This window comes from Alosa sapidissima, chromosome 1 (genome assembly GCF_018492685.1).
Source record: "Alosa sapidissima isolate fAloSap1 chromosome 1, fAloSap1.pri, whole genome shotgun sequence".
In the NCBI taxonomy this organism is placed as follows: domain Eukaryota; kingdom Metazoa; phylum Chordata; class Actinopteri; order Clupeiformes; family Clupeidae; genus Alosa; species Alosa sapidissima.
Window position 1 is genome coordinate 8,470,968 of NC_055957.1, and position 15,000 is coordinate 8,485,967.

General features: G+C 41.8%; 1 protein-coding gene across 3 annotated transcripts in view; it reads right to left on the bottom strand.

The window, feature by feature from the left end:
- spock3 (SPARC (osteonectin), cwcv and kazal like domains proteoglycan 3) overlaps window positions 1-15,000 on the bottom strand; it is a 26,355-nt gene that overhangs the window by 8,073 nt on the left and 3,282 nt on the right. The window contains exons 1-6 of one of the 3 annotated variants that reach the window (XM_042083039.1): window positions 8,398-8,513; window positions 7,666-7,674; window positions 7,521-7,560; window positions 6,573-6,681; window positions 789-897; window positions 349-457 (exon numbers count right to left, since the gene is read on the bottom strand). In XM_042083039.1, the coding sequence (XP_041938973.1) occupies window positions 349-457; window positions 789-897; window positions 6,573-6,681; window positions 7,521-7,560; window positions 7,666-7,674; window positions 8,398-8,463 (442 nt within the window). In that variant the 5' untranslated portion in view covers window positions 8,464-8,513. Of the gene's footprint in view, window positions 1-348; window positions 458-788; window positions 898-6,572; window positions 6,682-7,520; window positions 7,561-7,665; window positions 7,675-8,397; window positions 8,514-15,000 lie in introns of those variants that run through there. The other 2 variants (XM_042082881.1, XM_042082958.1) reach the window with 2 other exon arrangements.

The window sequence follows — 15,000 nt, forward strand, 5'->3', positions numbered from 1 at the left end:
TAGGTTTCTCTGGGATTTAGTTGGGATCTGGGATTTCATCAGAGGGCTGCTAAAAAGACAAACTGATTTAGTGGAGGCTTCTGCCCTGTAATCCATTAAATAATCATGTTCTTAGGCCAGAGATCTACAGCGAGATCTCTCTCTCTCCTCTCTCTCTCTCTCTGTATGTGTGTGTATATATGTCTGAGTGTGTCTGGGAAAAAGAGGATGTGTGTGTTTGGGTTGACAGAGATCAGATTTTGCACAAGAAGTGTGTGTGTGTATGTGCGCTTGCATGTGCATGCACGCGTGTGTGTGTATTTGTGTGTGTGTGTATGTGTGTCTTCGTGCATGTGTGTATGTATGTACCTTTCTTCTCCAGATGACTCTGTGGACTTGGAGAAGGACATGGACATTGTCCAGAGCATTTCACAGCAATCTGCTTCCCAGAGATACAGGCCTGGTACTCCAGTTTACACTTACAACGAGAGACAGACAGACAGACAGATGAAAGGACTCTGGCAATACTAGTGCAGAAACTGTGTAACACACTGTGCTGAGGAAAGCCTTTGTGTGACAGTATTAACGTGTACAAGTGTATCAGTAGCAAGTGATGAGTACCTGTGTGAGAGTATTAAAGTGTACAAGTGTATCAGTAGCAAGTGATGAGTAACTGTGTGAGAGTATTAAAGTGTACATGTGTATCAGTAGCAAGTGATTATTACACGTATGTGTATCAGTAGCAAGTGATGAGTAACTGTGTGAGAGTATTAAAGTGTACAAGTGTATCAGTAGCAAGTGATGAGTACCTTTGAGGAGTAACTGTGCCCATCTGTCCCACACACAGGAGAGGGGTGGACAACTGGACATCTCTTACACTTCCCACCTGGACTCTGAGCCAAGCCAATGTCTTTAATACTACACACACACACACACACACACACACAAAGAGGGGAATAAAGGAATGCATGAGACAGTGTGCCCTCACCTTAATTTCCTCCTCCCTACAATAATTTTGATTGAATCAGTGCTGTTTACAATTGCATAGTAACAATCACCATCAGCTACTGTTGCTCAGCAGAGAACATGTCAGGGGAAATCAGGCCAATGGGTCGCCTTATTTATTATCCCACTGTCTGACACACACGCACGCACGCACACACACACACACACACACACACCCATCTCCTCAGACAGTGAGGTTTGGCAGACTGTGTGTTGTGTGCAGCCAGTGGTAAATGGGCCAGGCCAGACTAGCCTGATGGTCTTTATCAGGTCCACTCAGGTCCAGTATTCACTCTGCTTCTCTCTCCCCAACCCTGCTGTGTCCTTCTGTGGGCAGCATTTCTGAATAGGTCCCCTATAATCTGTGCAAATGTAGATTTGTTCCACAGTATTTTACCTGCATGAATTAATCTAATGTTATGGTTCTAAACATGGGGGGGCAAGCACACACAGCATTGTATCTCAATCCCAAAATGCAGCAGCATCTCTTGTGAGGTGTGGCCTCAGTGCTCACATTCTCAAAATGGACATGGATTAGCCTACAGTTACATCAACAATAACAGACACCACTGTTGTCAGCTTGGCCAACAAAAAAACTCAAATGTATTATTTGAAATCTACATGACCACTCTGTCAACAACTGTAACAGACATCCACGGGTAAGACATCAGCCTCCCATTTTATTTGCATAGCTTCATAGGTTGCATATAGTTTTGATTGCAAGTGAATTCTTTAGCGTTGATAGCAGCCTTTAATGGCTCCTGACATTCCTCCTCATTTTGGATTTAAACACACACAGGAGTGCATTAACCTACATTTTAAACAGCCATTTTAAACGCTATTTTCCTCTCTTTTCTGTCTTGCAAACTCTACTAAGGCGCATAATGGTGCTATCTCCTTTCTCCCTTGAGCTCAGTCCTCAGTTCTCCCTGAGTCCCTCTGAGCTCACTCCTGAGATCCTGGATGCACATTCAAACTGATCCTAGCATTTGGTTTTGTCATAGGGTGTGTTCGAAACGGGTAAAGTTGCTGCCTTTTAAGATATCTAACTGGGGAGCAAGGCAGCAAGTGCGGTTCGAAACCGAAAAAACTAATTCTGCTGCCTTTTAAGATATCTTAGAATTCCCAAATAACGGTCATTTTTGAAGGCAGCATCGATGCACACTTCATGCTGCCTCCTACCCATAATCCCTTGCGGCAACGTCTGAAACAGCTGTGAAAGGTAAACAAACATGGCGGATGACATCGGTAATGGCTGCTGAATCTGTTTAAAATGTCATTTGTGTGACCTTATTTTGCTTAGATTTGCAGATTACAGATTAGAAATAAACAATTTACTATCTGATTATGCCATTGTTGTAACCATTAATAGCGTCTGGTCTGATATATCTGCCGGCCGTAAAACTAATTTATACCGTTAGCCTGCTAGCTTACGTAAGCTAATTTAGTTTAACGTCAGGCCTTTGCTAACGTCATACCGTAGTGTTAACCAAAGATTCTAGAGTGCTACGCTCATTTTTAAAAGATGCATTTAATCCAAAGTCATGTCTAGTGAGACAGCTCTCTATGTAGGGAGGGAGGCAGTAGGCAGCTGTCTCCCGTTTGGAACACACCCATAGTCTACTAGTGCAAATGCAGGGTTTTCCAAACTGACGGTGCACAAAACAATACAACACAGAGCAGACTAAGTAGAACCTGAGGCTGAGAATTCAACAGCTTTGGAAAAAAAGGCAGCCTGGATTCTATGGACTTCGTTTTCACCTCAACGAAGGAACCAATCACAGAACGGAGGGAGGGCAGCAAGACGATGACGACACACCGAAGCCGTTATGAGCTATGTACAGACGCATTTGATAGACATTCGTAGTGCCCAATAAACGGCTCTGGGCATTCGTAAACCACGTTTCAAATACGAGAAAATGAATGCCTAGTTCCCAGACCTCATCTCAATGAGATGAGGTCTGACGTTAGCCATCCCAAGATGAGGTCTGACGTTAGCCATCCCAAGATGAGGTCTGACGTTAGTCCATCCCAAGATGAGGTCTGACGTTAGCCATCCCAAGATGAGGTCTGACATTAGCCATCCCAAGATGAGGTCTGACGTTAGCCATCCCAAAAGTGCCCTTAGTGTTACGCGAGCCCTTCTGCTACTTGTGGTCACTAGCCGTTGTATCTGATGGACAGCACTTCATTCCATCTCCAGGCCTACACGCAGAGCAGCGGCATGCTTGTGGTCACTAGCCGTTGTATCTGATGGACAGCACTTCAGTCCATCTCCAGGCCTACGCACAGAGCAGCGGCATGCTTGTGGTCACTAGCCGTTGTATCTGATGGACAGCACTTCAGTCCATCTCCATGGCTACGCGCAGAGCAGCGGCATGCTAGTGGTCACTAGCCGTTGTATCTGATGGACAGCACTTCAGTCCATCTCCAGGGCTACGCGCAGAGCAGCGGCATGCTGCAGTGCAGCGCCCAGCAGAGCATTAGGAACGAGCTGCTCTTCATGTTGAATGCAATAATAACTAGATGTACCGCATATCGGTACAAAATATGACCGCCGCTCAGTCCTGTACATCCTTTCCGCGAAAATAAATCACACTAATCAATGTGTCTCCATCTTTTACTCCATCCCCCACTCTTGAAAATGTTGTGTATGCTTGTTTGGCATGCCTGTGTGTGTGTGTGTGCGGCTGCACAGAAAGTAGCCTACTGGCGCTGAAAAGGTGAATAGATTGTAGAATAGCCAAAGAAGTTGTAGCATTGTTATAAAACCTTTAAAATCTCTAAACAATCACAAGTGAACTGCCCTTCATCACAGTTCATCCATTGCAACTGGATTGATGAAAGGTCACTTACACCTGTAGGCTACATTGTATTTGGGAAAAGCAAAAGGTATCAGCATAATGTTATATTTATTTATTTATTTGTTTATTTATTAATAAACAAAAACATCTCTGTCAGTTCCATGCCGTTTTCAACAGCTATCAAAAACAACTACTTTATTGTCAATGCACAAATTAAGTAACAGTAGTCTGAAAAGAAATGCTGTTTTACATCTAACCAGTGGTGCAAATAACTGACATGTCCAAATGGGCCTTGATGAAATGCGTCGCTAGACTGTTCATACACATTTTAACGGGCCAAAGTTGAAGAGCTGTTGTCCGTTGTTGTTCGTGCAAATATAGGCTGATTCATGTTCCCTTGCATTGTGTAACTGAGGTCCATGGCTTGTCTGGCTTTCACCAGACCAAGCTCAATCTTTTAAGAAATCAAAAAATAAATAGCGGGCAGATCAGGCTGGGTTCACCCAGCCTAGTCCATAGGCGCCCGATATTGTTTAATTTTCCGATTGAGATATCCATGCTCTGGCTATTCTAAATGCAAAAATGCATCAGGGAGTTATGACAAAACTGTAACTAACAAACTAGATCCTAATAGAAAGCTGTTAGCTTCCCTAAGCTACAGGTAGGCCTATAAGGTAGGCCTATTTACAACATAAATTGTCAATAGGCTATGCTGGCGACACAAATAAAATCTCCTTTGGAAACCAATGGCTTACGCCTTACAGTATCAAGCGGACTTAGACTGCCATATTGTGTGAAAAGTTGTAATAAAATTCACGCAGCTCCATGAGTCAAGGAAAGCGCGAATGAAGTAGCCACTTCTAAATGGGACCCACTACACAGTAGCTTAAGGTGTGTTGCTAAAGCAGCCATAATGAAATGAAGGTGTCATTGTTTGGATACTTCACACACACGTGCTTTTTAATCTCACAGACTACAACTACCAAGCTGGAATCAAAGCACATCGATTCCCCTCTCACACCCTGCACGCACTTCAAATAAATAAACAGGCGTCTCAGTCTCACGCATGTATAGGCAAAACTGTACCAGACCGGTGTAACGTTGGTAAATCTTCCATTGCACAAAATGATTTTTGTAGCACGTGCAACAAATGACAGTCGAAAGATACAATTACAGTGCTGCTATCAATTTGCTTGGTATAACCGCATTTATAGTTTTCTACAAATGCAATCAAATTGGCCTCCATCACTCAACCAACGCTAACGGTAACATTATTGTACCTAGGTCCTATCCTAGACGTTCTCTGCGGTAAACTACAGTCCTTGTAGGAAGCGTCCATTGTTTTTCCAACTCACTTTTAACTTCCAACAAAATTACGTCTCACTGCAACGATGCGCCATCTAGCGGACAAACGACTACTTATAGCCAATACTGGAAATGCAGCCACGATGATGATGATGAATATTTGGCTTTCTTTTAATCCTACTGAATTTGTAATTATGTATCGGCCGTTCTAATACCGATAGTATGTGTGTACCTGTGTGTGTGTGCATGTGTATATGTGTGCACCGCCATCTACAGGCCAATAAGTGTACAGTCACTAAATGTACACATAACCTACATTTTTTTTAGACCCCCCCATGGATGAAATTCTACGAAACTTGGCATAACCCCAGAGAATGCCAGGTCAATCATACACATAAAATTTGTTGCAGTTCTGAACATCTTAACTGAAAATAGGGGCTATTAAAGCAGAATGATATTGCATTTTAATTTTTTACCAGGGGGGTGCAAATCACAAATGAGTGATTATGGGCCAGGTTGATGTGGGCCCTTGAGACCAACATACCATAAAAGATTCTTCATCCTCAGTGCCACGGTTCAGGTAGTTATTTAGGAAAAACTGCTTTTTTTGCGGTTCGGGGGGGCCCAGCACGGGGGGGGGGGGGGGGGGGAATCTATTTCTGGGGGGAAAATTCTTGAATTGTGTGCATGTGTGCGTGTACAAATTTATGTTTATGTGTGTGGGTGTGTGTGTGTGTGTGTATGTGCGTGCTTGTGTGTTTGCCTGCGTATGTGTGTTTGTGCATGTGCATGCATGCGTACATATGTCTACTGTGTGAGTATGTGTCATACGTATGATTATCAAAAATTCAGGAAGTAGATGACGGGAAAAAAAAAAAAGAAAAAAAAAAAGTAGCGGCAGTCATAATAATAATAATAATAATAATAATAATAATAATAATAAAAATAAAAAGCTCTTGCATGGAGGATCTATTATCTACCCAACACACAACTTTTCAGACATTTCCCATTAGAGATACATGTTTGTTATCTATGAGTATGTTTGTGTGTTTGTGTGTGTGTGTGTGTGTGTGTGCATGTGTGTGTGTGTGTGTGTGATCATTTATGTATTTCTCTTTGTGCAATAGCAATACCCTATTGGTTGCTGCCTCTCCTTTCTCTCTGACTGTAGCTGACAAACAGAGGTAGGCACTGCCAAAGTGAGATATCCCCCACCCTCGCACACACACACACACACACACACACACACACACAAATCGACACACACACACACACACACACACAAACACACACACTCACACACACACATTCAGTCTCCCACACTGAAAAAAGAAACAAACACATTGGCATTCTGGCCTAGGGGAACTTTTCTTCTTGCTACATGTTAATGCTTTGAAATAACAAATACCAATCATCTCTTCTCTTCTGTTTTGATTCTCTCTCCCTCTCCCTTTCTTCTGTTGGTTTTCTCTCTCTTACCTCACGCGCCTCTGGCTCACACAGGTAGGGGTGCTGTAATCTTCAGTGACACACACTTTGTATCGGCCGCATTTGATTTTTTGGCAGGGGTCTTTGGCAGGATCAGGAGCTGAAACACACACGTGCACATGGCCAGACACACAGGGAGAGATGCTGATGTTAGTATCTCAGATTGGAAAAGCTCAGGTTCTTGATCCATTCAACATACAGTGTGTTCTTATATGTTCTTCTACCTCGGACTGTCTCCCTCACACAGGCACGCAGTGTGACAGTGAGCAGGAGCCCGATCACATGACTAGGAGCGCGCGTGGGGGAGTGTGCAAATGTAGAACTTCTATTTCTGAACACTGTTCCACTCACACTATGCTACTGACGGGTATTCCAAGAAGGAGAAGAGGTTACTAATTCCATTAGAAATGGACACACACACACGCACACAAACACACACACACACACAGGCACACACACACACACACACACACACACACACACACACACAACACACACACACACACACACACACACTGCCAAAGCTTGTGTCCAGTCTTAGGCTGACCTTTGCCTTTAAGACTCTTAGGCAAATCCCAGATAATCCAGTCCCAGCTCATCAACACAGTATAATTCTATTGTTCCCATGTGTGTGTATGTGTGTACTGTGAATGTTGTGTGTGTATCCATCAATAAAATTAGAAAGAATGTGAAATAAAAATGTGGCTTTATGCTACTGTTAGTAAATCTCTAAGTGGTTTAGAATGCATGTAGAATGTATATTGTAGAATGCAAAGGGTTGCTTATATTTGCTGTTGCATAATAATAAATAATAATAATTTAGTTAAAAGAACATGACAAGGAGATGACATCAGCCAGGTATTTTGTCATCTTACATATATCTATCAACAAAAATGATACAACCCCTTCTCTCTCACATACACAAACATACACGATTACCTTGATCAAATGGCTTTCCTGGATTCCAGGTACCAGGCTCCTACAAAGGAAAACAGATGAGATTTTTCATCTGAGAATTACCAATCATTTCAATACAACTGGTATGATAGCGACTGAGTACAAACATGGTTTATGTCATACAAACCTCGACTTCCTAAAATTGGATGGCAGGAAAAAAGAACACACACATTCATTAGAATGGTCACACACAACTACACAATCTCATTAGAGCTGCGGACCAATGGGGATGAGTTGTCTAGTACTGGAAACATAACCCCTCTCTTTCTCTCTCAACTCATGTGAATCTGATCACATGTTAGCCCTTCATGTCATTTGGACTGTTTTGCCTAAATCACTAGTTGATGGGTGTTGCCAAAAGGCTAAGAGACATGCAGGTCATCATCTTAGCGACCTTGTCCAGTCATTTACACTGTAGGCCTACTGTTTTGTAACAATTTTTTTTTACAGTAATTTCCTGTGTATTAGCCACATCGTGTTTAAGCTGCAGGACAGTGTTTTATGCAAGTTAAATAAAACAAAACCATATTAATACCATATAAACCTTCCACGTGCATTAACCTCATAGCTGAAGAAATTTAGCAAAATCAATGAATAAATTGGGAAATTATGGTATAAAGGTTGAGACTTCCCACCATTCCTCCCTACATTAATGAGTACCCCTCTCAGTCAATGTTCACCAACAGCAAACTTATACAGTAAACTTACAGTTCAATCTGACAAAACAGCATAACATGAAACTAAACACTTACAATTAGACAAACTATTCTGATTCAGCTGAAAAATGATAACACTATTTGAAACCTTTTTTATCATGTATACCACAATGATCATTTGCATTGAAATGTTCAAAACATACTGTAGATGTAGTTGTCGCTGCTGATTTTTCCGCTAACTGATGTATGTGTCCATCATTGGCTACCATTGAGATCTGTAGTATAGTATTGTGGCAAGCAAACCAACAGATTAAAAGTAGGAATAGTTAAGATATGTTTTTTTCTAAATTCAAAGCAGCATGTAAAAGTTAAAAGGGCCTTTTGCACATGACACAGTGGATCAGTATTAGGGCTACAGCAGACTTCTAGTGGTGGAAGTGGTGGACACTCTTTGTTAATTACCATTACTTCTTACATTAAGCAGCTGACATCAATAAAAAGCCACAGCATTTTACACAGCATCACCTCAAGGTTGATAATGCTCAAGCTAACGGCTTGTTCTTAGAGGGCAAGTTTACTGGAGAGGGAAGACCTCCAGTGGACATTTGTATTTAGTCTAGGACTAGGGTTAATACGTGGGAAACCCACGTATTAGGGTTAATATCTGGGAAACCTTCCCATACACTAACAACCTGTAATCATCTACACATTTGCATTCAAATATATCATTAGTGTTGATGACTTCCTGATTCATTTATGTCCTCTGTGAGGGGCATGAACCTAAGACCTTTTAGTCAGATACCATTAATGACATCTATTTGAGACCTACTGCATTCTCAAGAGGACATTCTGGGCTTTCTGATGATGTAACAATGTGGGGTTAACAGAGCACACAAATGTTCTTCTTAAAATGGCGGTCATATCATTTTCCTCATTTTATAGCAACACATAATTTTATAATTGATCATATTTTTCTAATTGCAGCAATTTTAGAAATGTTATTCAGTGTTCTTTGTAGTGGACAGTCTCAATATCTCCTGTTTTTTAAACTAATTTTCAGAAAGCACAGGGCTGATTGAGGCAGCAAGGGTTTTTCTCGTAATTTCTCATAAATAATAAAGGCTTGTCAGTCATATTTTTTACATACGGCACACAATAGTTGAAAAAGGATAAAGGCTTGATTTGGAAAACGAATGACCCCATTGGCTAATTTAATGAATAGTGCATTTGCTAAAACTACATTCACACACGTAATTATACACCCAAGCATTCCTCCTCTGTGCTTCTGCCATCCTATGGTACCCCACACCGTCTTTTACTCATCTCTAGGGTCCATCACAAAGGGTTCAAGGGTCAGATTATGGGGGGGCCCTGATACGGCTCATACTCTGGGCAAATCTCTGATGGTCTCACAGCAAGCTATCACTTATAGAACCACCACATATAGAAGGTAGAATGCAGTCATGCCTCCTCAAGGCATTGGTATCATGGTATGGCCGTCAGACTGCATACTCAACCACAGTAGCAGCACTCCATTGCATGGTCATCTCTAAAGGCCGCCTTAAAGGAGAAATACGGCCGATCTTTACATGGATCTTGATCGCTACACGTCGCCGAGTACTGTCGACTGGAGTAGCTGCAGCTAATGGCCAGTACTTCCATTGAGCTACTATGCCAGGTCTGGGGGCATCATCTTAACGTGCCTTTTTTGCCTCTTAACAGACTCAAAATGTAATTAAAATTAACAGAGTCCTTACGATGCAAAACGATTGTCTACTCATTAGCTGTGAAGAAACCATCTAAATTCAAAGTTTGTATATACTGTAGTACCCCAAATGTAATATCATTATGTTACATTCATATTGTCAGAAAATCAGGACTCAATGTCCACTGCAAGGAGCATATGATAACATGAATAAAGTTAAAAAAAATATATAAAAAAAAAACATTCCTGCAACATGTTTCTTTCAATGCATCTAAAAAAAACCCTTAATATCACTTTTTCCTTCTGGGTCTCAGGAGGTTTTGCTCAAGTCAGCTAATGCATTAGCTGCTTTTAGTTAAAAGAAATCAAGCGATGGTGCACTCTCCCCATTGCTTTGAGGCCAGAGGGCTGTGATGAGCCATGTGACAGTGTGGCCTGCAAAGAGAGAGAGCAGAGACAGGGCTGCAGTGTAGCACAGCTCACGGCTAGGCCACAGGAGAGCCATTCTGGTCAAGCTGTTTCTATTGACTTCCCAGAGGAAGAATTTGACTCAGCATAATATTTGGGAAAACTCTTGCAGGGGGAGGCAGAAGAGCATATAGAGTGAAAACATACACAGAACACCAGCCTTCTCCCACCAACACTGTACTGAATCTATTACACTTCATCAGGACCACATGTCCTCTCTCTCCCTCTCTCTCTCTCTCTCCCTCTGTCTCTCTCTGTTGTTTTTCAAAGTGGCCTCTTTGGCATAGCTATATGCAGAGTGGCAAAGGGACAGTAAAACAGAAAAATGCATGGCTGAAATAAAGAATGTAAACGATCACAAACAAGACAGACTGGACAGACAGGCAGAGAGAGAGAGAGAGAGGCAGAGTGGACAAAGGTAAGGTGCTTTGTGTTGTTGGTATCCCTGAGGGATAGATTACTAATAGAGGGCGCACACTCACACACTACAAGAATACTTTTTGCCAGCCGAAGAAAAAAAGAAGGGTGTGTGTGTGTGTGTCAAATAATTAGCACAAAACACATACTACATAAGGTATATATTCAATGTAATGAAGAACATTGACAGCAGCAGCACACACATGCACAAGCACACAAACACACACACACACACACACACACACACACACACACACTAATGGAATAGTGACTGAGTTGATTGTTTCTAATGCACATCTATCCACACATATTCGCACAGAACATTGGCTGGCACAAACACATTCTCACAATCACATTCTCTCACACTCACACACACACACACACACATGCAGGAAAGGCATACCTTCCTGTCATTGTTTCTATACAAATCATAATATGTTTGAATATTGGTGTGCTGTTTTGTTTTATGTGATTTTGTATCTTGTATAAACACAGTGCACAAAGACACAAAATACACCTATCTACATTTACACAAAATACACCTATCTACGTTTACTCAAATTGTGGACTGTGACCTCAATCTTTTGTCCTGTATTAATTAAAATGTAAATGTGTTTGTTGAATGCTTTCACGCTGAACACTTTCCTTTCCAAACATACTGACACGCATTGCTACTAGGCAGTATTTAGTGGGGTCTTAATCAGGAAATGCTTCTCTTTTTCATTACATTTAGATTTTAGTCTGTGTGTGTGTGCGTGTGTGTGTGCGTGTGTGTGTGTGTGTGCGTGCGTGCGTCCGTGGGCATGGTTGAGTGGACACCTGAGGACAAACACAAAAGGGATAAAGAGTCTGCTCACTCACTCCTGGACGCTCTCTCTCCATCTCATTCTCTCTCTCTTTCTCTCCATCTCATTCTCTCTCTCTCTTTCTCTCCATCTCATTCTCTCTTTCAGTCCCCCTCTGTCTCTGACCTCAATTCGGCCCCCAATATTCCCATACGCACCCAGCCAAAGTAGCCAGGCCGCTCCTGTTGCACAGCAGGCCAGGAGGTGACCATTTCTCCACGAAGTTTATGAGGCTCATAGCCTGCTGATCTGCTCTGCCATCAGAGAGTACACGGCTTTTCCCACTTCTGCAGTCCCACAGAACAAGACACATACCGTATTTTCCGGACTATAAGTCACACTTTTTTTCATAGTTTGGCCTGTCCTGCGACTCAGGTGCAACATATATATATGTGTGTGTGTGTGTGTGTGTTTTTTCCTCTTCATGAAACTTTTTTTGACTGGTGCGACTGGAAAATACGGTACACACCTGAGATATTTCATGAGTTGATGATGAAAGCCAGCAATATTTGCCCAGAGGTCACACAAGAAACAAATGAAGGGAAACTAACTATAAATATGCTCCAGGACAAATGAAAGAAACAGCTGCAGCAGCAAAAAAAGCCATAAATAAGGGACAACGGCTGCCGAGGTGTTGCCATATGTGGAATTAATGGATGAGGCAGAAGCAAAAAACTCCACTATGTACGGCAAAGTGCCAAGTTGATTAATTCCATATATTGGGACACCTTGAAGGCTGCTATCCAGCTTAAACCTCAACTGCCACTCATAGGCATGCTTGTAGCACACAAAGGAAATGTGGTTAAGTTTAACCCATTTGCGCCTGATGCTGCATAACGCAACATTCTATCTCCCGCCTGTTGCTGCATAGCGCAACATTGACTCTCCCGCTGGTTGCTGCGTAGCGCAGCATGCTTTTTATTTCATGTTTCTAGGTGCTACAGAGGCTTAGATATTAAATTTTGGTCTACGTTGACAATTTTTAGTATTTTTTCAGAAAACCCTCAGAAAATAAGGTTATTTAGTCTAGAATGCCATAGGATTCTATAGGCGTTTTTAGTAGGCATTTTAGGAGTAAATGGGTTAAAGGAACACGCCACCCAATGTCAGTAGTAATATGTATTATATTATATATATAATATATTTGCACAAGCTGGCAGAATAGGCAACATGCCGATGTGCGTTTTATTTGGAGACTGTTTTGCGAGACAGAGACTGAGTTTGCTGCTGATATTCTGGGGATAGGCTACAACATAGCCAATGTAGGACTTTAGCCTTTTAATATATTTGCTGCATTGGATCAGTCTTTCTAGAACAGGCAAGAGCTTTCTAGCCTCACGTCAGCAGCGCTGCATCACCCATACATTAAAACAACCAGCGGATGGTGGGCGGGTGCTGTTTTGAAAATTGGTCAAAAAACTTTGGTGCTGATGGATGGCGGATGGATGATAAGTTTTGCTATGCAGTTATGGTTGAAATAATAGCTATAGTGTGTGTGTGTGCCTCTCTCTCACTCAGAGGGGAGGGGGAGGCTGAGGGGTCGATCAAGCATGGATTCTATACTCTGTGGTGGATAGGATCTACAATTAGGTGTTAATTAATATTACTACGCTAGGTCGAAGTACTCCTAAGTGCTATTGCGCCAAACATTGTAGTTCTCCTGTTTATTCGCTTGGAAAATCGCCACGTTTCATGTTGTTTGACCGTAGACATTTTAATCAACTACTCGTGTAACTGTATTTAAGTCTGGAAAACGTGGATGTTTTTGATTACTTCTACGTCTGGCTACGTCTGAGCCCGCTAGCATAGCAACATGCTAACACATTCGCGCCACGCACCAGAGCGTTTGAGTGCACGTACTGACATGGGAGAGGTATGACTCAACTCGTGAAAGTTAAGGTAAGAACATATATTACTACTGACATTGGGTGGCGTGTTCCTTTAAAAAGAAAGTTTGTTGTAGGCCTACTACTTTCTTTAGTCACAGACAATGCACGGTGGGTAGCGATAGTTTGCTTAGTTACAGCCAAAGATTTTAGACCTCCTGTGCACTCTACAATCTTTGGTTACAGCCGTTCCTCTGCTTTCTAGCTGTGAAGTGTTACTTCCTGGTTGCTGAGTAGTTCTCATTCAAAAGAGCATCAATATGGAACACTTAACTTTAACATTAACTTTTCTACCAGCTACACTTCATAGTTGTCTTGATATAGAAGTAATAACACCCTGTCAGCCAATCAGAAATGATTTTGTGCTCCCAGGATAAAAAAGAAGAGAGATAACCTTCAACTCAACATACCTACTAAGATCACCCCACTGTGCTTTTTCCTAAATAGTATGATCATAAAATTCAAAGTTTTAAAGCGATATGTAATAACGAGGGCTTCGGGCTTGTTTGTTTACTCATGCTTTCGTCCTTTTAATGTTATCATTCACTTTTCATACAATGCATGCTTTTATACACTGCTTTGGGAACAGTGTACACTGTAATAAAGCATATTCAATTGAGTTGCCTGGACTGTTCAACATCATGTGCCAGACCTCATATTGAAATGGGAAAGTAAGTGGTCAGCAACCTGCCATTTTGGACACCATAGGGAGTTGACTGTCATATCTTCCTCCCTCTAAGGAAGCTATTGTGTACAAACGGATGGGATTTTTTGCTGTAATCAGCATGGGCCTCTGTGTGTGTGTTAATGTCTCTGGCTGCTGAGAACGGTAGCCATCTCTACATCACACAACACAACCACGCTCCTCTCCCCTACTAACTCCATACTAACCCTTCTGACGAGCACATAGAGCTTTCTTGCCTTAGTAACTTCAACTCTTTGCTTAAAGGTGAGGTCAGCGATTTCAAGCCCATAACATTTTGTGTCATATTTAGCAAACCACTAGCTGCCCATTCCGAGAGTAGCCTATCCTGTAAAAACCCCGGTCTCTGTAGGAAGCCCAGGTTCTGAAAACTGGACACAAACAAAGTGGGGGCAGCCTCACAAACAATAACAAATCCCTGTGTGGAGGGAGGGGTGAACTACCTGCTGGGTTTTGTTTGGTCCTTGGTTCAAATATAATACACATTGTTTTGGACAAAAGTGTCTGCTAATCATTTGAAATATTGAAATAAACATAAACAAACATGAGTTCCTGTTCAATTACTGGCTTAATTACGCAAATGTACTTCACATGTAAACTATGTTCTTATGTTTAGTACTCATGCCATGGAACTACACTGGAATAAATGTGTATTTGGGATGGTGTGCTGCATGACATACTGAATGTAACATTACAGTTGCTCTCATTGCCTATTAGAAGGAGATAATCAATAGGTACTCAAGCTGGTACTCAAGTGTGGTGCGACCAGAGGTTAAAAGGTG